Source organism: Sprattus sprattus, assembly GCF_963457725.1.
Source record: "Sprattus sprattus genome assembly, chromosome: 5".
In the NCBI taxonomy this organism is placed as follows: domain Eukaryota; kingdom Metazoa; phylum Chordata; class Actinopteri; order Clupeiformes; family Clupeidae; genus Sprattus; species Sprattus sprattus.
In genome coordinates this window covers 17,773,211-17,795,659 of record NC_137924.1, presented here as the reverse complement: position 1 = coordinate 17,795,659, position 22,449 = coordinate 17,773,211, and the positions used below count along the sequence as shown (strand labels likewise).

The window sequence follows — 22,449 nt, the reverse complement described above, 5'->3', positions numbered from 1 at the left end:
CATGAGGTGTGCCGGCCCTGGGAAGCCAGCGAGGAGTGAGGGTTTCAGCCGAGGAGATGAGCCGTGCATAGTGCCATGGAAATATAAAAACGGCAGGCAGTGTGTGTAAACACAAATGCGTGTGTGAGTGTGCGGCATCCACGGTAGTTCGCGCAGGTGTGTGCTTGTATGGGAAAGATTTGAAGTGTGCTCCTGTGTATTTGTCTCCGAGCGTGTGAAACGAGGGGAACGAGACAGGCTTAGTAGTGTAGCCCCCGACGTGAAACACAATGAATAACAGACGGCCATTGAACGGTCCAGGCTGAGTGAATCCAAGTGCTGGCCTTTTTTTTGCTCTAAGTGTGGGCTGAGGCTTTGTGTACTCCTGACTCCTTACTGCTGTGTTAGTGCCCTATAAGTGCCCCTGTAAGTGGTGGGTGCCAGCTACCATGTAGGCACGCAGGGTTGGCAAACGCTCCTCTCCTGGATGAAAATAGCCCCCAGCGCGACACACACAGAAGGTGGGTCAGGGGCGCCACTCCGTGCCACGTGTGTCGCTTTTGTCTCGTTGAGCCACTCAGAGCAGAGCTGCAGCCTAATGAGAAACCATCTCAGCCTAGCAAGAACCGCCACAATCTTCTGAGAACCATCTCAGCCTAGCCAGAACCGCCACAATCTTCTGAGAACCATCTCAGCCTAGCAAGAACCGCCACAATCTTCTGAGAACCATCTCAGCCTATCGAGAACCACCATAATCTAGAGAGTACCTTAATGATCTAGTGATAAGCACCACAATCTACCGACAACCAACCCTAGTGAGAACCACTACAATCTACAGCAGTGAGAGCCTCTGCAATGTTATGATAACCACACAATCTAGCGAAAACCACCACAACGTAGGGGAGAACCACTGCAACTAAACGAGAACCAACCAATATCCAAACTCCCTTTATGTCCCTGTGGTTTCCTGCTGTCCACTGTTTTTCTACTACAACCATTGTGTGACTACTTTTCTCCAACAATGTCTGGCATTAATGGCAGCTTTCCAGACAACATATGGCACCATACTGAGTGGAAGGACAGGTCTCATCAGTCAGGCGCATCTCTCCTGCAGTAGCGCACTGAAGTCGCCCCAGGGCAGAACTGTTCTGGGTTCCAGTTGTGCCATATGCACTCTTTCCACCTGAGGAGAAAAAGAGGGAAAGAGGGAGAGGAAGAGAGAGAGAGACAGAAAGAGAGAAAGAGACAGAAAGAGTGAAGTTGACACAGTGCTGCCCACTGGTTTTTATGAAATGAGTTGCACACTGTCTGTTTGTGTGCGAATGTGTGTGTGTGTGTGCGTATGCGTATGTGTGCATATGCGTGAGAGAGAGAGAGAGAGAAAGGGAGAGAATCAGTTCATCGGCACTGCGTGTGTGGGTGTATGAATGCCTTGCCACATGAATGCCCATGTTTGCCTGTGTGTGAAAGTACCGGTGTTCAGGAGGTTTGGTTAAGGTAGGAGTGTGTTCCTGTAAGCGAATGGCAGAAAACAGATGACGGTATGAAAGTATAAAAGCCTTAAAGCTCATGTTCAGCTTGACTGATCGTGCTGTCAGTATGTGCACGCAGTTGTTACCTGTTACTGCACGCTCATTTTGATTTGGGTTTCTGTGTGTGTTTGACAGATTGCATTTATAGTCTGAGTATGTTCAAACTCATCTGAATTAGCGGTGCGCACCAGTGGACGGGTGCCAACCAAGCATGTATTCTCAAGAATACCCCGAAGACACCATGTATCTGTGTGTCTCTGGGGATTAAGGTGTAGTAGGGTATCAATTATTGAATTGATCGTGACAGGTCATGTGGCAACTGGCAGTCCCTCTAACAGTATTCTATATAAATATGTTACGTGACTGCTTCCAATGTTGCATCCTTTACTGGGCAGGAACATGCATCTGGGGAGGTGATCAGGCATTATGCAGAGAGAGTCACAGCAGTAGACCTGCCTCTGGGAAGGTGGTCAGGCATTATACAGAGAGAGTCACAGCAGAAGGCGAATCAATAGCGCATGGATGTAGGGCCAAGGGAGTGAGGTCCACCCCACACAGTTTTTTAATGAGCATGCTCCTGTTATGAATGGTTATGTATGAATGGCTCTGTGCACAGCACTGACTGACACTGCAGTAGTATGGTTGAGGGGACATGGTTGTGTGTTATCCGTGGTTGTGTGTGTCCGTGGTTGAGTGAGTGTATGTGTCTTATATCTATGGTTGTGTGAGTACGGTTGTGTGTGTTTGTGTGTGTGTGTGTGTATATTTGTACGTGTTTATGGTTACATATGTACAGTTGTCTGTGTGTGAGTGTCCGTGTATGATTGTGTGTGTGTGTTTGTGTTCTTCATTTGACACCGGCTGCTCAGACTGTCTCCTCCATATTCATGAGTCCCCAGGGGGAGAGCAGGGAGAGCTATTGTTAGAGCGGCCGTGGCCTGGCCTGCTGGGTCCCCCAGGGCCACACGCCGAGGCCCCCTCCCCAGCACAGGTGGAGGGAGTGGTGGGGAGCGTGGCTGGTGTGTGGCCTCTCACCCTTACATCCAACAAGGTGCTGGAAGTGTCCCAGAACTGCCAGGACTAACCTCTCTCTTTCCGTCTGACGGTCTGTTTGTCTTATAATTTTTTCTTTTTCTTTTCCCAGTTTTGCTTTGTTTGTTTGTTTGCAGTCTTTCTTTCCTTCTTTCTTTCTCTGTCATCCTCCCACGTCTGTTTCGTTCTCTCATGATTTTTCTCTTGCTTCTCTCTCTCTCTCTCTCTCTCTGTCTCTTTTTTCTCCCTTTTCTTCTCTCCCAACCCTTCCAAGTGGCATTTTCTTAATGCCCTCAGTATGCTGCATATTCATTCACTCTGGGCTGTGCTTCACCGAGACACACAGAGGCTCTGCTTCCCCCTCTATAGGTGCAGGTCTAATCCCTGCTGATAGGGCTGCTGCTGCTGCTGCTAATGCTAACACTGCTGTGTGTTGTGTACCTACTGACAATATGGAGGACTTGTTTAGCCTCTGTGACGCTCAGAGCCCTATTACGATGCTCACTCCAGGAGCCCATGCAGACCTGTCTTTGAGCGCTCGTCTGGCTCTGTGGTGTCGGAAAGCCCCGCGCAGCAAGCAAGTGACTCAGAGAGAGAGAGAGAGGGAGAGAGGGAGAGAGTGAGAGAGAGAGAGAGAGGGAAAGAGTTAGAGAGAGAGAAAGAGAGAGAGAGAGAGGAAAAAGAGAGACAAAAGGGAACAACAAAGAGTGGAGTCAAAGCCTATTTGAAACAGATCCGGGCCTCTCCACTTCCCTTCCGCGCGTTGCGGGGCGACTGCCGTGACACACAAAGCCTGGATGTCAGGGATGAAGTGGGTTCAAGGCACCGCTGTTTTTCACTTTTCACGCACGTCAGTGCTAACCCCAAGCCATTTGTAACTGTGGGTGTTAAATGGTAGCTCCTGCATATGCTATGGGCTGTAAGATGTATAGCACAAGAAGTGAATGTGTTTTTTTAAGGTGTATATTACGGGCTGTCAGGTGTGTGCGAGCAGTGCGGGCCTCCACCTCTGTGACTCTCACTAGCGTACGGAATCGGATATTTATGCGTCCAAGGCCGTGTCGCTTCCAAATGAAGTCAGGGAGTAAACATCCGGCTACGCTGCGAGACCTCAGAGCCGAGCCTTTCCACAGTAAATCCTCTCTCTCGCTCTCTCTCTCTCTCTCCCTCTCCCTCTCCTACACTCCCCCCAGTGTACCCCACTCAAGCGGCCTCACATATCAGGCTTTGGAAGCGCTCCCTCTCACTCTCCCCGCCCCCCACCCCTCTCTCTCTCCCTCTGTCCCTCTCACTCTCTTCCCCTCTTGCTTCTCTCTAATGCAGCCTCTCCTCTCCATTGTGTTGTCTCTCTTACTCTCTGTTTTCTATCACTTCTTTATTTTATTTTCTGTTGACTCCTTCCTTAATTCGCTTTATTGGACCCTTACGTTTTATCCCCTCATCCTCTTTCTTCCCTCACTCTGTTTCTCTTTCTCTCTCTCTCTCTTTTTTCTCGCTCTCTTTCTTCTCTGTGAGTGTGAGAGCGCTGGCGAGGGGAGAGGAGAGAGGGGAGCTGGAGTTCAGCTTCATTTCTGACACATTTGCTCATTTCCGCTAGGCCCCAGTCTGGCCGCGCGCCAAGAGCAACAGGTGATCCCTGGAGCAGGGGAGGAGCAGGAAGTGGGCCTGCGTGTGGTGGAGACACTTCACTGGAGGGCTAGTCTGCTCCCGCCCCCTCCTCTCCCTCTCTCTCTGGCCCAGGTCCTGCCAATCAAACACAGGGAGGATTAAGGGTGTATTTGTGTGTGTGTGTGTGTGTGTGTGTGTGTGTGTGTGTGTGTGTGTGTGTGTGTGTGTGTGTGTGTGTGGGGGGGGTTCTGCTAACTAGAGAAAAGACAGAGCAAGGACAGGTTGCCAGCGGTGATGGAAAGATCGGAGGCATAATCCACAGGAGTGTCCCTTTAGCCTTCAAAAGGCACACACATGTGAGATGAATGGACAGGAAGGCACACACACGCTCACTCTCTCTCTCACACTCACACACACACACACACTTATCTCCTCAAAGCATAGTTGAAAAAGTTGGCAGGTATCACTAGTGTGTGTGTGTGTATGTGTGTGTGTGTTTAACTGTCAGTGTGTATGACTGCGTGTCTATGACTGTGTGTGTGTGACTGCATGTGTGTGTTTTGAGTTACACTGACGTGGCCTCTCTCTCTGGGTCCAGCCCTGCTCTCTGTCTCTCTCTGTTCACTGCTTAATGCACTCCAGGCCTTCTCATCACCACTCATCACTGTCTATGGAGGTATAGCAGCCACTAGAACAAAAACATATCAATACTCCATTAACCAAAACACAGTGGCACATACACATTACAGACAAAGCCAGCCTCAGTCTCCCCGCTCTCTATACATCCCCTTATGCTCATATTGACCGCGGCTCTCTCTGGAAGGGACTATTTATGATGTGAACACCCCTGAATGCACTATCATTACGGACACTGAAGTCGATCGAAAAGCGCGGCATGCTGCCAGGGCAATTGATGGATGCCTTAGGGAGAAAACGACGCATGGGAACTGTGATTTGTTCTTCCTGATTTCAGCCCTGGTGAATTCAAATCACAGTGCCATAGCGCCACCTGTTGGTCAGACCGAGTAAGTTCACGCACCGTGACTTCGGAAGGGGTCCAGAGAATTAACCTTTTTTTGTGTGAAAGGGCTGATTCATTGAAATGGATAATGCGATATCCATCAGTTCATTGACTCAGCTGCGCAGTAGGGCTTTCTAATGACTGTGTGATTTCAGCGGGGGCTCAAAGGCAGAGGGATGCACACACTCAGCTTAGTCATTGACCGAGGACAAACGCAGACCCCCAAGGACACACTTAGCCGTGAGAGGCCAAGCTGTCGGGCTAGACTGGCTGTTGTGGGTCATCTTTTGTGCTGAGTGAAAGGCGCTAGTATTACATAGCAATGCACTACTACAGTGTGGGAAAGAGTTGGGAAATGAGTATGTTGTGGGTTTTTTTCCCCCCAGCGATTTGTCATGATCTTCTATGCCTGGACATTACATTGCTGTAGCTATTGTGCTTGGGTGTTCTTAACCTTGATGAATGAAGTGATGAATGTTGGAATAGCAAAGGGATTTCGTAGAAAAGGATGTCTGTTAAAGTGGAGAAAGCTGCTGTATGGCTGTGTTGTTACTCTTAACTCCAGGTTTGATCCCACCTGATCCATATTTACCATCTGTTACAAAGAGCTCTAGCTCCAGCTCCTGTGTAATCATGTCCAAATTGGAAAAGTCTCGCTTTTTTTTGTTAGATATGCTGCCTACCTGGGCACTTTGAAAACCAGACTGACAACTTTCTTAAATACAGTGGCCTTCACTGGATTTGAACTTGGTGATGCATTCTTTTCACTCCATTTCACTTCAGTCTGAGGTTAGGCTTTTATTTGTGCTTTCAGTCAATAGAGAGGTTTCTATGGTTTGTTCACTTTGAATGAGTTGGCCTTCTGTTGAGTTTCTTGTTGTCTTGGTGTTTTTACTCTGTTTCTATTATCCATATGTATGCTTTTATGTTTTTATTCATTTTATCCATACATACAAATATATAAGTTTGGACTTTTGCTCTCTTTTATTGTTCCACTTTTATTTAATTTATGTCCTATATTTTTTATATGTTTCCAGACTCTAGTTTTTCATCTCTATTCTATTATTTTTCTTTGTTAATTAGTATTCTAAATTGATTAACTTTGACTGGAAAGCACTTTGGTGCAACTCCTGTTATTTAAAAATGTGCTATATAAATAAATGTGACCTGACTTGACCTTGTGTTGAAGTCTGAAATGTGTTATTTGATGTGTTTTATAAAGTGATGTTATAAAGTTATAAAGAGAAAATGTACTTAAAAAATAAGGTGGAAGGGAGCTAGCTTATCTGGAGCCACAGGAGTCACTTTGATAAACTTTTGAAGTTGTTTGGGTATCATCAATGCTAACTGAATAATAACATAGTTTATGCTTGATTGATTTTACACAGACCTTATGGCCCATCTTACAGATGCAGAACGTACGGCACAGGGGGTTGCATAGTCCAACATGTGTAAGCAGTCTTGTGAAGTCTGTATCAGCGAGTTTCCCATGGTTCCCATTACTGATTTATGAGCAGATAGCAAATAAAGTGCTAATTGGTTTAGATTAGCTGAATGGAAGTCGGGACGTTCCTCTTCTCATTGTAAATGCTGCTTGACAACATACTTTACACAATGTGACATTTTTTACATACTTCAGACAGATGTTTGGCATTTGAGGTATTTGGGTACCCACAGCTAACAAGCTACATAGCTAGCCTGACCCAACATGCTGCAGCATAGTTTACCTACAAGGCCATTTCTTTACATCTTGTGTTTTCTAGCATATCTTAATGTATAATGGTAGTAGCTCAAAATGTGAGGAATAACAAAAGTAATTAATTTGTCTTCTTGTCTTTCTCAGCTCCATGTCACCGTTCAGTATTGAAAGCATTCGACGTCCACAGCGGTCTGAGTCTCCGGAATCCAAGAAGAGGCGCATCCACAGGTGTGACTTTGACGGCTGCAATAAGGTGTACACCAAGAGCTCCCATCTAAAAGCACACCGGAGAACACACACAGGTTAGTCTGCCTGCAGGCAGCCTATTCTCACAGGACTCTATGGCACAGTCTTAGGAATGCTGTCAGAAAGGAACATTTCTTTATAAAGGAAACAACCCAAAAGCTGGTCTTGACAGCTAGATGGCGCTATGCACTTACTAGTTGTCATTACTAAACACATTTCCACAAAAGACTTTTTATTTGTGTCATTAGTCATGTCATCATTCTCATTGAACTTCACAGCCAAACAATATATTGTTAGGCTCGAAGCTAGATATGCTAATGCTAGAAATCACTTTGAATACATACTTATTGAATGCTTGCTTAGTGAAAACATTTGACAGAATCTTACGCTGACTGTCTGTGTTGATGTCTGGCTGTTTGTTGCTCTCCACAGGTGAGAAACCATACAAGTGCACGTGGGATGGCTGCACGTGGAAGTTTGCACGCTCGGACGAGCTGACCCGGCATTACAGGAAGCACACGGGCGTCAAGCCCTTCAAGTGCGCCGACTGCGACCGCTGCTTCTCCCGCTCCGACCACCTGGCTCTGCACCGGCGCCGACACATGCTGGTCTGACCAGCGCTGCACTGACAGTCCTCTGTGTCTTTCAAACAAGAAGAGAGACACACACACACATACAGGAGCACCCTCATTACCGCCTTCCACATGAACACACACACACACACACACACACACACACACACATACACACACCTCTTTGGAGGAGAGCTGGATTTCTCCTTTGAGGGGCTCAGCTGGGCTGAAAGCCCCCAGTGCCTCTATGGTGTTTTTTTGGTCTGCGCTCACATTGAAGTGAGATGGACAGAGAACGTCCCCTCCCCGACAAACACACATGCGAACACACACTCACACACAACCACCCAACTCTCGTGAGGCAGAGGCACAGGAAGCCAGCTCAGGTGAATGGTCACCATGTGCTTGGAGCTCCAGGAAAAAAAAAAAAAACGATATCTATAAAGGAAAGAAAAAACTATTGCTCACCCCCTCCAGCACTGCTCGGAAATATTTGGTGTTTTTTTCTTTTGGGTGGCTGAGGACGGCATTCGGGCTAACAAATTTCTACAGTTTCTACACTTCGGTTTATTTGGGGTCTTATTTTCCTTCTCTTGGCATCTTTGTGTTGTTCCTGTTCAAGTGGCTGCTTCTCTGCATCGCCATAATGTGAAGAACTCTGCGGAATAGGAAGACTCGTGTGTCACACTTTCAAGAAATAACTGGGCCACATCTGGGCCTTGTGAACAGACAAATCGGGGGCACGGACAGGGTCCCTCCAGAAAAACAGTATTGTCGCACAATTGTTCCACACCCCCCACCCCCACATCCCACTCTCCCCTCTTCCTTTCCCACCTGCCTCCATGTCTCTGAGCTTCTCTGAGGCTGCCACTGGCCACCAGGGCACAGGGTGGTTCCCATGGAGACAAGCAAGGCATCGTTATGGAAACGCATGGAAAGGCAGAGGCCACTTTTTTAGAGAGAGGAGAGGAAGAGTGGAAAGAAGAGGAGAGGAGAGGAGAGGAGAGGAGAGGAGAGGAGAGGAGAGGAGAGGAGAGGAGACAAACCGCACACAGAAGGTCAGCAAAACCAACCAGCAAATGAGATTATGTGTATCCACAAAAGGCACAGTATGGACAGACAACACTTTCACACTCATTACAGCTCTATGGCAATACATTCTGTTCATTTTATAAATATATATATTGGTCTTTATTAGTTTGAGTTTTCTTTGTAGCACTCACAAGCTAACAGATGACAGCTGCTGTATTGGGATCCACAGGTCTTTTTTGGACCCCACAGAGCTGCCATTTTTGAAGCTTTTTACAGAGGCTACTTACTCATCACGTTTTTGTGTCAGAAGAAAAAAAAAACGCAAGACATGTCAATAGTGCATTTTGTGCTGTGATTAGAGATCCGTAAAGTGCAATCTCTTCAGAAGTAAATATGGTTTCACTTTTAGGAATGTTTTTGTTGTTTTATGTTTGCCGTTATCTTACTATATCTTGCTTGCTTTAATATACCATCGATGAATACATGACAAACAGTCACACATGCTATTTTCTCTTCAATATACCACCACCCGTTAGAAAACGCAACGTACTGGTCAGGTGAGCTGTTGGTACTCCAATAAGGGATCTTTCAGTCGGAGTCTACATAATGAAATGGATTGTTTAGGGTCCCTAATATACACACTGGCCCTTATATTTCAATCAGTAGATGAGCAATACAAAGCCCTTAACAGAGCAATTTCCAGTGTTTGTGCCAGTAACTAGTCTCCTGTGGTTATGTTCAGTGGAAAATGAAGATGTCCGCGTATGAAATACAACTTGAGATTTTCTACATCAATTTCTGCCTCTCTCAGATGCATCGATATGTTTGTGACAGATTTGTTGTCATGCTGGTTTTAGCCAGGCAAAATGTTGTATGAGGTTGCCCCCTGTTGGTTTGAGAGGTGTACTGCAGAAATTCGAGATGTGGTAGTCAAAACAAGGCCAGCTCATCCATGTTATTTGATGTGAGATGTAGGTCTAAACCTCCTGTGCAGTTGTGTACCCATCTGACAATAGTTAATACATGCTAATGTAACATTATTTGAGAAGGGTCCTTACTGTCCTACATCTTCTTTGGCTTAGGCCTGCTTCAGCATACATATCCTCCAGTTATAGCTAGTCTGGAAGGGATCACTCCTTCATCATGTTTGGCACTGGGTTGGAGAGGACATTTTGAATGAATGAGGAAAAGCAGGAAAATTTGGCACACTGAACTAACATCTGTTTTGGCTACCGCACAGAGCCGCACATTTAATGTTCTCCATGGTTCTGGAAGCTCTTTTACAATGAAGGTTTCCTCACTTCCTAATCAGTAAGCAAACACAGAATTACCAGACTCTCAGTGTACCACTATTTCCTTTCGAGCCATATCAGGAGTGCTTAGCTGTCATCTAAGTAGCTGTTGTCTGAATCAGGTGTCAGTATTGCTGTTTAAGTAAACAAACACTACACATATAAATGTGAAGGTGAGGTCAGCAAAGCAATACAGTAAACTTGAACAGAAGATGTGTAATCATGCTTTCATGATCTACTCTTATAGAACACCATTTAACTAGAGTGGTGTGACGCAGAAACATATCACCGTCCAGTGTAACCAGAGACATCAGTTAACGTGCTTGCATCGTATGCATCGGATGCACATGAAGGTACCAGGGCAGTACGTGCACATGCAGATGCAGGTACCGGGGCAATTAAAGAGAGCCCCCAGCCACTGGTAAACGAGTCCCTAAACCCTCTGGTTCACATGCTTTTGGAAAGGCCAAGTAAGATGGAAAAAGGCTCCTTGGACAACAACAGCGTCTGTGGGAAGCCATCAAATCCTCAAATGTCATTCAAGCACACCAGTATGCAAATGTGCTTTTTTCACTCGGAAAAGAAGTTCCCTGTGTTATATTCAAATTGACTAATCTCTACTAAATCATGGCGAGCTTTCATTGGGTAAGACATGAGTGCTTGGCAGGCTCTCCAGTAATGGTGTTTAATGAGGTTGTGTTGCATAAGAGGACTGTCCTGAACTGAGCTAATGGGGAAGGGAACTATATCAAAGACAAGATATGACCACCCGGTTTCTCACTTTTAGTGTTATGAAGTATTATCTATTTCATGTTATGTTGTTATATATCTAGTTGTGTACACGTGAGTATCAGTTGTATTGCCCAGCGGGTAAGCATATCAGCACCTTGTTTTTATAAAAGTATGATTTTGGGGGAAAAAAAGGATTTCAATCCAACGATTTTGCCGCTAATTGCCATCGAGTCCCAATAACCTAGCGGTTGAATACCTTGATTGAATTACACCATAGTTTCAGTGACACAAAAATGACCAGTAATGTATTTTATATTCATATACTGTACTTTCTGCAATGCCGGGCACTTCATCTTTGCATATAACTATTTTCCTGTAAAAAAAAGTGATCTTTTAAAAATGTTGTAATATAAGTGAAAGTGAAAATGAGAGTTATAAAAATCAAGATTTACAGACTGTAAATACCTATGAAGATAATAGGGCTTTTCATTTCTTTTGTAATACAAGAAAATACCTTTATATGTATGCAGATTTTGAGAGACATTTGATTTATCTAATTTGATATAAAGTGGGGCTATTATTGATTCCTAAAGGTTTACCTTGTGAAGTACTACGAACACAATTGTATTGATAAAAATGAAATGTGACAGAACAATCCAACGAATGGTTCAAACAACAGATTCAGTGTTTGAGAATCATTGCTTTCACAGAATACTTACTGAACCATCATATGTTGTACAGATGCACTATTGAGAACATTACTTGCACCCTTTTCTTTTCAGGAAATTCAAAAGAAAAAAGTAAATAAAATATCGATACCAAATGTATCACAAATTTTATACACACAAAAGTGCATCTGTGATATCAACAGTTGAAACATATCTTTGCTTTTTTGGTCAAATCTAACATGATGTCTGCTCTTTGTTTTGTGTTGTTTTCCATACAAACGTTGATGAATTGTGACAAACGTGATTGCATAGATATACAGCTGTGCCACATTCTGTAGGTTCATGCATTCCCTATGGCATTTTGGCATTCTAACCATGTGATTTTGGTTTTTTATTCTGGCATAATTTTGTAAACGGCAAGCAGGGTCAAAGTTATGCAATAATTAACAGTGCCTCTATTTAACAGTGTATTACCTAAATGTATGCACATGAGAGAGAGAAAGATAAAACAAACACCGATCAAATCAAAACATTGCTACAAAGGTTAACTTCCTTATTTTGAAGTTTCCCTGTGTGAGAGTAATTTTTCTAAGCACACTCTCATTCTCTTACATGGTCACACGGTAACCACACGTATGTTTAATTTATGAATAGATCGCCCCTTACCACCTGAACCCCAACCCCCAGAGTGCACTGAAAGCCTTATCTATTGTATCTGTACTGCAAGGTATATATGCCAGCTGTGAACACCCAGTGATTCATTCTTTTTCTTTCTTTTCCTTTACCATACTGTGTTTGTCTCCTATGGAAGCGGCATATTATTTGTATGGATGTATTTACAGTGAGACCTCAAAAGATGAAATGACTTATTCTGGTATTGTTAGGCTTCTAGTTTTTACCTCTCCAGTGTTGCACATTTGCGTATCTGTTCATTGTCATCAGTATCCAAGGCATCCCCTTACAAACAGTATCTATCAAACTGGTTAGTTTTAGACCTGGTTGATCTATGATGTTTCATAATGTACAATGTTTTACTGCCGTTTTCACACGGAAACTTCTATTGAATGTGCTAAGATGGATACCAATCCAACGTTTTTTTGTTATTTTGTCAATTCTATCTGTACAATATTGCTTTTGTCATCAAGTCTCGTTGGTTTTCATTTCCACATTTGAATTCTTAGTTAATCCAATGCCTTTGGTTCAAATTTAACTGGTATTCTGTAATTGTTGTTGTTGTATTTATGTATAGTGTGTGTATTGTAAATATATTCAGAGCCTTTTGTTTTGCTGTAAAGTTGTGATATATATATATATATATTTTTTGCCCTGCAACACTTCAAAGGGATTTCCTTATCACTGAGTCCAGTCTAATGATCTAAGGTCCCCAATCTTTACAGAGGTGGAAGACTTTCTTCTTTCTTTTTGCCATCATTTTGTTCTCCAAAAAAGACATCTGAATATTCTGTCAGTGCTTTTGCTTTTTCTATGTACTTTCTTTCCATATGGATTGAGCTGTGAATTGAAATTGAGTTCAAACATATACATGTATAGTAATTTGAATGGAGGCATGAAGTTAAATAAAGTTGCATTTTGTATGGAAAACGTGTGTGCCCTGCCTTGTCCGTGTGCTTGAGTTCACGTGGCAAGCATTGTACTACAAGCCTCAATGGAAGACCTTTAAAGGATTAACCGACACAATTGCGTGATACCTAACAATAGTTTAGAAAGTGACTCACTGTCTATGGGTTTGCCCTGTGAAACCTGGGCACTTATGTTGGCAAATGGTACTGTCAAGCTAAAAAGGCACCGGATGCCTAAAAGAGCCCGGATGATGTAATGTTGACTTTCGAACGACTCTTGAGTGACAGTTGCTATGCCAACGCCAATACGTCACCCTAACGCGATTTACCTCAGAGCATCTTGCATTGTACTTTGCTACCTGAGACCAGCTTGCTTGTATTTGACCTACAATAAACCAACCAAAACAACCATGTGCTTGATGTTTGACTTTGGTAGGAAAGTGGTTGATTCGCTAGTTGGTTATAGTATCAAAGTAAGCACATTTCAATAGCTAGCTCGTGCTAGTGTAACGAACTATCTTGTTAGCTTGAAGCTATTCATCTGTTGTTGTGCTTAAATTAAGAAAGTCCTTAATGTGTTGTGATTTTAAGACATATCTGACGGCACCCACAATTAAATTTGAACAAAACAGGGCATTGTTTGCACAACATTTTACTGAAGAATAACGGGGGCTTGCTAGCTTTGACATGCTAGCGGACATTGCTAACTTACAGGTTACCAGCAGGCAGGTGTAGCTAAAACTTTTTATTCGCTTAATATTGTGCCTAAACGGATACTATGTACCCCGACACTTTTTGGCTATCAGTCAGAGAGTCTCAAGAGTAGTTCGAAAGCCATCAGCTACGTTTTAGTCGCTTAATATTGTCGCACAAAAGGAGGAATTGCTATTAGCAATATAGATGCTAGCGCGCGAAACCTGTTGATGTGTGCTTACTTACAAAAGACCGGCAGCCAATATTAAGCGTGTAAAAAGTACCTGATGGCTTTCGAACAACTCTTGAGACTCTCTGACTGATAGCTAAAAAGTGTCCGGGTGCGTAGTGTCCGTTAAGGCACAATATTAAGCGACTAAAAAGTAGCTGATGGCTTTCGAACGACTCTGAGACTTAAAGCTAATAAGCGCCCGGCCTACGTGGTGACCGGATTACGTAATGCTAACGTTGGCATAGAAACTGTCACTCAAGAGGCGTTCGAAAATCAACATTACGTCACCCGGGCTCTTTTTGGCATCCGGTGCCTTTTTAGCTTGACAGTACCACCAGATCACTCAGTATCAGTTTTGTTAGCTAGTCATGGGAAATGAGCAAACAAGCATCTCAAGAGAATTTGGGTGTGACCCCTGAAAAAGTGATGAGACATGTTTCGCCCAGGGCCATGGCATCTGATGGATGTACAAACATTAAGAGAGTGCCATAACCTTTTATGTCACTGTGGATCTCTATAATCAACAAGTTCTGCAAAACAATACCAAGCAAAAAAGACAGAGTGTCCTCGACGATTTTCAGGTTTTGGTATTGTTCATATGAATACCACATTCCTGTAAATTACCTGTTAATTACATAATTCCCATATGTATAGTGCAGACTAAAGCTTTTCTCAAGTCACATAGAGCACAGTTTGAGAGCAGTGAGTTGGGACAGGGCTACAGCAGGTTAAATGAGGAGTCCATCAGGCTGGTTTTGCTCCTTCAGGCAATCCAGTGATCTGTGCAGAGAACTGGATGAAGGTGGTATGCTGAAGCACACGCACACACACACGCACACACGCACGCACACACACACACACACACACGCACACTCACTCACATACACACACACACACACACACACACAACCACACAAGCAAGTCTCCAGCCAAACATGCTGTAACATCTCCCTCCTCCAGGCCTGGGGTTTATAAGCAACAGAATGACTTACAGTATGCCCTGATTCAACATGCATTTGCCCTTAAACCAAAACAGACTCTCTCAAATGACAGCTTCTACATGGCCAAAAACAGTATAAGCTATATTAAACATTATACATATATATATGCCCAACTGTCATTTGGCTGAGATGCCTCACAATTATGACTCATAACATATGAATGCGGCTCCTGATATTTTCACACAGCCTTTGAAATGAAAACACATGAGTCGTTATACAAACAAACTGTCAGAGTGACAAATTTCACTTCTTTCTGGCCAAAGTTAGCATAGACTATTGAGGATTACCTTTTTCACTTCTGTCAATAGCACTGTTTTTTTGTGTGTTCTGTAAGATTGTCAGGCAGATGCAGGAAGTATTTGTATGTGTAGTGACTTGAGTCTACCCTTTTGCCTTTTGTCAGAGACATTCAGACATTCATACTAAAACATTCTCATGGCAAGGCTGCCTGTTCGCAATGAAATGTCACCTTGTTGCCGCACTGCAAATCCCCCATTAGCGGTTGGACTGCTTGTATTGTCATGTGAACGGAGATGACTTGTCATCTCCTGCCACCCTCTGTCACACATTTGCTTTTTAAATGATGTGAATGCCACGACAGGTAATTCAGGTCTGCCACTCCTGGCCAAGGGAGGAGGCAGTATTGCTGTAAGAAAAGGGTTAACGTCCACATCTTTTTAGCTGAGAGTACTAACATAGTCTTATACACCCGTTATCATTTTCATCAATCCAAACATTCCTAAAGGTTATGTGCACCAGTAAAAAACGATTACTGCCATCTTCAGGAATAACACTGATTACTGTAGCAGGTCCTTGCATCCAAAGCGCCCAATAGTGGCAGTAAGTTGTACTCTGTACCATCAGTAGAGTTACTGGAGCACTGAAACACTCAACACTCTACCACAAGAATGTGGTAATGCTAGCACGCTATCCACTTTAACTTGACATGTGTCACATGAGAGTGACACCTCCTGTATTGGCAACTACGCTCATAACCAAAGTCTAGAATGTTCTAAGGTGCCCAACATGGAATTTGCGCAATAGACGTGTTAGTCAGTATGTAAGATGCTTCATGGATGGATGTGCAAGGGGTCATCAACTCACTTCCAAGGCCCTGGGCCAGCCCAAGCTGTGTCTCTTGTGATGAGTGACCCAAGTGTGGACTTAGTTTGCCTTGTATCTTCTGCACCGTTCAAGAACTGGGAAACTCCTAGTAACAAACCAAATGAAAGGAAAAGGGCACAATTCAAAAATCAATTAAAAAAACGGGGAAGGAAATCCACTCAGGTGGTCCAAATTGACTAGGATATAGAACACTCAAGGTACGGCAAGCCAACTGGTTTTTGAGTTTCCACCGTGTTGAACCGTCCGCCATCCTGATGCTACTGGGCCTTATCCCAGCTAGCCCCTCAGATAAACAAAAAGCTAGCTGGTGCCCCCTTGTGCAACCAATTTCAGGAAACACACCCTTCAGGCAACACAATATGGTGACAGGTCCTTGCATGACCTCTGTTTTCACCGCTTCATCACCTCATGGCACCTTGGCTAATATAAACAGGTTGACAAGCCCCCAAAATGGCTGGTATAAACAGGTTGACAAGCCCCCAAAATGTATGGTATTTACTAGTATAAACAGGTTGACGAGCCCCCAAAACTTCAACAGGTTTTGTTTGTTGTGACAGCCAAACCGTAGTGTGCATTATAATAAGTATGATGGAAGCAGCTTTGGTATAATTCATGTGGTTGCGTAAGAGGGAACTTTAAATAGGACACAGTCAGGTCTAAGTAACATTTCGTACACATGGTTAATGGAACTGAACAATCCATCTGAAAAGTGAAGATCCAGACCATAGATCTACAGCAATATTAGTCTCATAAAGCTTCTAAATGAACCAATTTTAAGAAAAATAAAGAATTACTGGTAGATGTTAATGTACAAAGATAATGAAAATCAAAGTGTATTAGTCCAATTTTGGCTATGCACAGTGGCACTTTGCATACAATGCATTGTGTATTGAGAACAGAAAACAAAACCAACGAGACCACAAGAGAGAGACAAGGAGTACACACTTTTAGTATTCACACTCACAAGATGACATAAACAATCAGCTATTTGTTCCTCTGCCAAAACCAATATGCCGAAACCACTGTCTTCTTTTTTTTTGCAAAAGGCATCTCACCAAGGCAGACATTATGAGTTTAGTAGAAATAACAACATGGTTTTTGCGGAATAGAAAATGGCAGCCCATACATAATAAAAAATAAAATAAATACATTATTATATTTACACCTAAAACTATTTAAAGCACCTAAAATAACATATTTTTTGGAGATGATACAACCAATCATCTACCTGAGCAACAGTCTAATAACTTTACACTTAGTACATTGGTGTAAAACTAAAAGACTGGCTTTGAGAAAGACACATTTCATAAACTTTAGCAATAAGTAAAAATAAACCTTAAAAAATCTACACTATTTTCTATATATCTTTCTATGTAAATGAAGCGGTATGTTGATAGTGACTATTGGCTGTATTGCAGTGTATACTATCTTTTAAATGTCACAAAGGACTGAGGGTATTTTCTGCCTTCTGAAACGTACATGTGGCATAACAGAAACTGAAAAATTGTATCTTTTCAACAGAACAGCACACTGGGTTGTGATATGGAGGTTGTCTGCAGCAATGTCATCCAATGGTAGGCCAAACAATTGCTATGTTGGAACAAGTCTGGTCTCATCTGCCTAGCAACAACTGAGGGCCAAAATCCTGAAATGTACACATTCAATTCTAGTCATTCCCACATATGCTCATACTCTCAGACCTTCTTGGTGGTCGGAGTCGAGATTGCAGATGTCGATGGATTTGGATTTGTAGGTAGTACTGGCTGATATGGGGCAGAACAGTACCAGAGTCGAGGGCCATCTGGGCAGGACTGAACACGTGAAGGTCATGGGCATTGATTGGCCAGGGAACACATGCACTGTCACACCGTATGCACACTACTAAGAGTGGCTAAGGAAAGGCCTCTGACAGATGGATTACGAGTTAAGTAACGCAACAGCCAGACCTCTTCATGTGAACAGTGTTCCCATCAAACATGAGGGAACAATGAGAGAACATATTATAAGAACTGTTTCACTCACTCCTAGTGTGGTACTAAGGTATACGATATGTTAGTTCAGTCCATTACTTGAGCACGCGGTGTGCTACGTGCTAAGTGGCTGAAATATTAAAATAAACTCAGACATGGGAAGATGATCAAGTTCACTCTTTGGTACCAAAGGCCAAATGCAGCAGCAACAGAGTGGTTAATATGGAATCTGTGATTAATGGTCCGAGTCTAAGGTTGCTTCTTGGGTGGTGAAGTTAATTTCTTCATCCATGGAAGACCATTTTATAGTTCACGGTCATTCCCAAAGGAGGGTTGTACTCTCATTAGAAATGAAAGGATGAATTCAGAAAGTAGGATGAATGATACAAGATGAAAGTTCCATTCAGAAGGAAATATTAGTTAGACTGCACACAAACACACCTCTTTTAGACCCACCCCCAGCTGTTGGCTTTACACATAATGGCTTACTTAACTCAGAAATGTACAGCTGACAATAAGATAAAAATGAATAATTCGTAACAAACTAAACATTAATGTAAGGCCAGATGTCTTTATCAAAAGGCACATTTAAATATTAATGAAACACATGAACATGAGTGGGGGAGCACTACAGCCTAATACGGAGAGCCAATGACAAGTCATAATAGAGCTTGAAAAAAAAAAGAAAAAAAACAGACATGGCAGAAAAATCATCATAAGCATATGGTTCCTGTTGATCAGTGAATATCTCAGTGTAGGCAACAATCCACAAAGAGCTTCCACAACAAGCCCTGGCACACCCGAAGGACCTCAAGCAGGCGAAGTCCGCCTTGGAGTGGATCACAGCCAACATAACAGCCAGCACTCTCAACAATTTGTCCCCCCAGTCAATGTTCACGCTGCGCTGCGGACACCTGCTGCTGGGGCCTTTACCTGCGGAACTAGCTACGCCCGACCCCACCCCATCCACCTGTAGATTAATTAAAAGCGAGAGGGGCAGCGGCGCTAGTTCTGGTGTCTCTTCATGTGGAGGGCCAGGTGGTCGGAGCGTGAGAAGCTGCGGCTGCAGACGGAGCACTGGAAGGGCTTGGCCCCCGTGTGCTTCCTGAAGTGGCGCGTCAGCTCGTCAGAGCGGGCAAAGCGCCAGTCACAACCCTCCCACGAGCACTTGTACGGCTTCTCTCCTGAAATAAAACCCGACACGACACAGTGTCAGCAATAAACGGCACTATTTGATTCGCTCGGGCGGGAGGTGGTAAACTCCGCCACGTCATGGAATTCAGGGAGACAAAGAATGATCAAAATGTTCAATCTTAACTAAGCTTTATTCTACGTCAACTATTTATTATCAAGGTATATTAAGACTTGATGTAATGTAGGAAGACTTTCAAACAGCATGCAGAATGTGTGTGCATGCCAACAGCATACTTCTGCCTGGCAACATAACATGCTTGATCCAAAATAAGAGAGCGGGCGTGCGTACGCAGCCCTTTTATAACGCTCACAACTATAAGTCTTACCCGTGTGCGTCCGCAAATGAGCTTTCAAATGGGAAGACTTTGTGTAGACTTTCTTACAACCTGAAAAGAAGACAATAAATGTCACTCAGTACATTCTGACATCATCATTACATGTCCTGAACATGTTTGGCAGCCATGATTATGCAAAACCCTCAAGTCTCAAAGTGAAAAACCTAATGATGGTGTTGACTCGAAAGGTCATATATAAGCACATTCCTCTTTGCTTAAGCCGCACAATCATAACTGATCTTGAACAGCGTATGTCTGCATAATGGTCTGACTCTGCCTTTTTTGTGGGGCTGCCTGCAGTGAACTGTTCTCAAACACAGGTTTACACCTCACCTGGCATGTCACAGTGATGTATCCGTCGCTTGTCGAGATCAGGGTTGTTCCTGCGGTTGTACCTCATAGGCATTCCCTGGGTAAGCGTGGGTGCTGGGTTGGGTGCGGTCATGGTTGCGCCCGCGAGGCAGGGACTCTGCACTACCAGTTTCGACGCCATGCTGGCAGCGTAGGAGGGCGGCGGGGACAGGTTCTGGAGCAGGTCTTTGCAACGGTCTGGGCTCCCAGGCTCCGAACTCGGGGGCGATGGGGGCAGGTATCCTGGCTTCTGCTGGAGTTGTGGGTACTGGTTGGCTGATGGTGTGAATCCCCTGCTGTGTACACCACCACACATGGCCTTGCTGGCCATGGATTGGTCTCCTGGGTGTAGACTGCCAAAAGTGGACATCGAAGAGGACAGACTTCCGTGTGGGTCGGCGCACAGGGCACTAGCGGGTGCAAACGTGTCCAGTTCCGAATTCAAAAGCTGAAACAAAGGGATGTCGTGAAAGTCGAGAGCAGGGGCAATAGGCTCCTGTTTGATGAAGACGTTGTTGTTGTTGCCCCCCGCGTCCGACGCGGGGCTGAAGAGACTGGTGTAGTCGGGGTGGTGGTGGGTGGCTGAAGCCAGTGAGCTGGGGCAGCTGGGATACAGGACTGACTCAACGGGCTCCGACTTGATTTGGGCCATGGCCGGCGTCACGGGCCGACACAGACCGGTCCGAAGGTAGGTGACGTCTGGGAGGAAGACGCTTGTGTTGAGGCCATACTGGGAAACTTGTCCCTGGCCGGACTGATCAAGCATCGCGGAACCGCCCCTTGCAAACTTCTGTGGCTCCAAGTATCTCTCCATCTCTGATTTAATCTGAAAATAACAACATATTAGGTTCTGAAACCCAGAAAAGGCCATAGAGATACATACATACCCTGAATCCAGTGTTCAGAGCTAGAGTTACAGGACAGCCCATTTTATCATGAAAGAATAATGAATTATTAATAACCCACTGAATACAGCAAAACAACATTAACGTAATACAACAATACAACACAAGAACTGATGAACATATGTACAAACATCATAATCTGTGAGGTGAGACTACAGTGGCAAAATAGTGCTGTGATATTTAGACAACTATCTCATGCAAACATTGCCTTTGGGCAGGCAACACTCTACCACCATGCTGCAGCATTACATACAAATTCAAACGGGGTGGGGGTGCCTACCACATGATAAGATCAGAAGACGTATAAGCTTGAGCTGAGATAGCATCTTGTCATGGATGCACCTCGGGGCAACATCTCCCTTGCTAGGACATTTTCAACGAAGGCATGAATGAGACCCGCGCAAAGACTGTTGGGTGCCATGCATAAACTATGGAAATCTACCGCTGAATTTAGACCTCACAGCTGCTCCAGGGTCATGGATACCTCTCTCCCAAGTTTTCAAATTAAGGTCAGCGTCGGTGGAATGGGGAACTTTAACCTCCGCGCAATGAGTAGTAGCCCTAGTCTCCGGCCCATGCATCGCGGCAAATCACTCCTTTGGTTGGCCAAATAGCCTTCATCTCAAATCAACCCATCAATTCGGAAGCCACATGGCAAAACGCCAAACAAGCAATTTCGTAGCCTATTTACACAAGCAATTGTAAATCTGTAATCGTAATGCCTCGTGTCTGCAGAAGCCTATCGCGTCGCTTCTGTGTTTTTGCATGTTAAAATAAACACTAATAACGCGCGTTTGAATATGATGACTTAAACATACAGCAATTATTGGTGAACCATGCTAAAACATTGCTAAATCCTAGCAGATGCCACAGTTAACGACAAATGTTTACTTACCAGAATGTGATCGATTGTTGGGGTGCCATTAAAAATTGTCCTCCCTATATTCGAAACGAACCCGCAATCTTCTTGCAATCCCCCCGACGGTGCGGCTTTGAAAGGTGTATAAAACGACTCCACTTGCCCTGGAACGATACCCGCACTGTTCGGGAACAACACAGTGGCCATGGACGCCAGTCAAACGAAAGGATGTCTTATATTAATTTAACAAGGCTTACTGTGGTAAATAACACGCCAATGTAGCTGTCAAGTGTTCGCTCCTTGTTTCACGTTTGACATGTCAAATTACGCAACCGCCTGATTTCAATGGCTCAAGACGGGGCGGGGCTCGACGTTGAGAAGAAAAAAGACGTGCCAGTTCGACTACATTTGCTGACATTTTGGCCATTTTGAACTGATTATGATGGGAAGTTGATCTTTCCGAGACAAGAGAGTAGGTCAAGAAATGTGACCAAGAAAATTGATACATTTTGACTAAATTAGTCACCAGTGTTTTTGTTGTTGTTTATTATCAGCCAGCCACCACTTTACCTCAGACTATTGAGAGATGACTCCAGTTTCACTGTCAAGAAATAATATTAAATAGTTTAAAGCAGTTGTGGTCTTAATCACATTGAATTTGTTGTAACTGTTTTATCAACACAGAGTATCAAGCTACAGGATATGAATGCCAAAATGATTGATATGTAACATATATTCTAATATATATTCTCTTCTGAGTCAAAACTTCTTTATAAATAAGTCCAAGAATT

The 22,449-nt window shown here is 43.8% G+C and overlaps 2 protein-coding genes across 3 annotated transcripts in view; one reads left to right on the top strand and one right to left on the bottom strand.

Annotated features, from left to right (window-relative positions):
• The window catches only part of klf12b (Kruppel like factor 12b), a 47,421-nt gene extending 34,458 nt beyond the window's left edge, over positions 1-12,963 (top strand). The window contains exons 5-6 of the mRNA XM_080838786.1: positions 7,016-7,173; positions 7,550-12,963. Of these exons, the coding sequence (XP_080694912.1) occupies positions 7,016-7,173; positions 7,550-7,731 (340 nt within the window). The 3' untranslated portion in view covers positions 7,732-12,963. The remainder of the gene's footprint in view (positions 1-7,015; positions 7,174-7,549) is intronic.
• Positions 12,964-16,973: 4,010 nt separating this feature from the next.
• Positions 16,974-21,959, bottom strand: klf5b (Kruppel like factor 5b). Of its 2 annotated transcripts, none has more exons than XM_080839116.1 (4): positions 21,695-21,959; positions 19,877-20,720; positions 19,535-19,594; positions 16,974-19,198 (listed from the first exon to the last, which is right to left on the bottom strand). In XM_080839116.1, the coding sequence occupies exons 1-4, from the start codon at positions 21,863-21,865 to the stop codon at positions 19,020-19,022; spliced, it is 1,254 nt and encodes a 417-aa protein (XP_080695242.1). In that variant the 5' UTR covers positions 21,866-21,959; the 3' UTR covers positions 16,974-19,019. The 2 variants fall into 2 exon arrangements, with proteins under 2 accessions (XP_080695242.1, XP_080695243.1); XM_080839117.1 differs by lacking the exon at positions 21,695-21,959 and adding an exon at positions 21,080-21,162.
• Between the last annotated feature and the right edge of the window lie 490 nt (positions 21,960-22,449).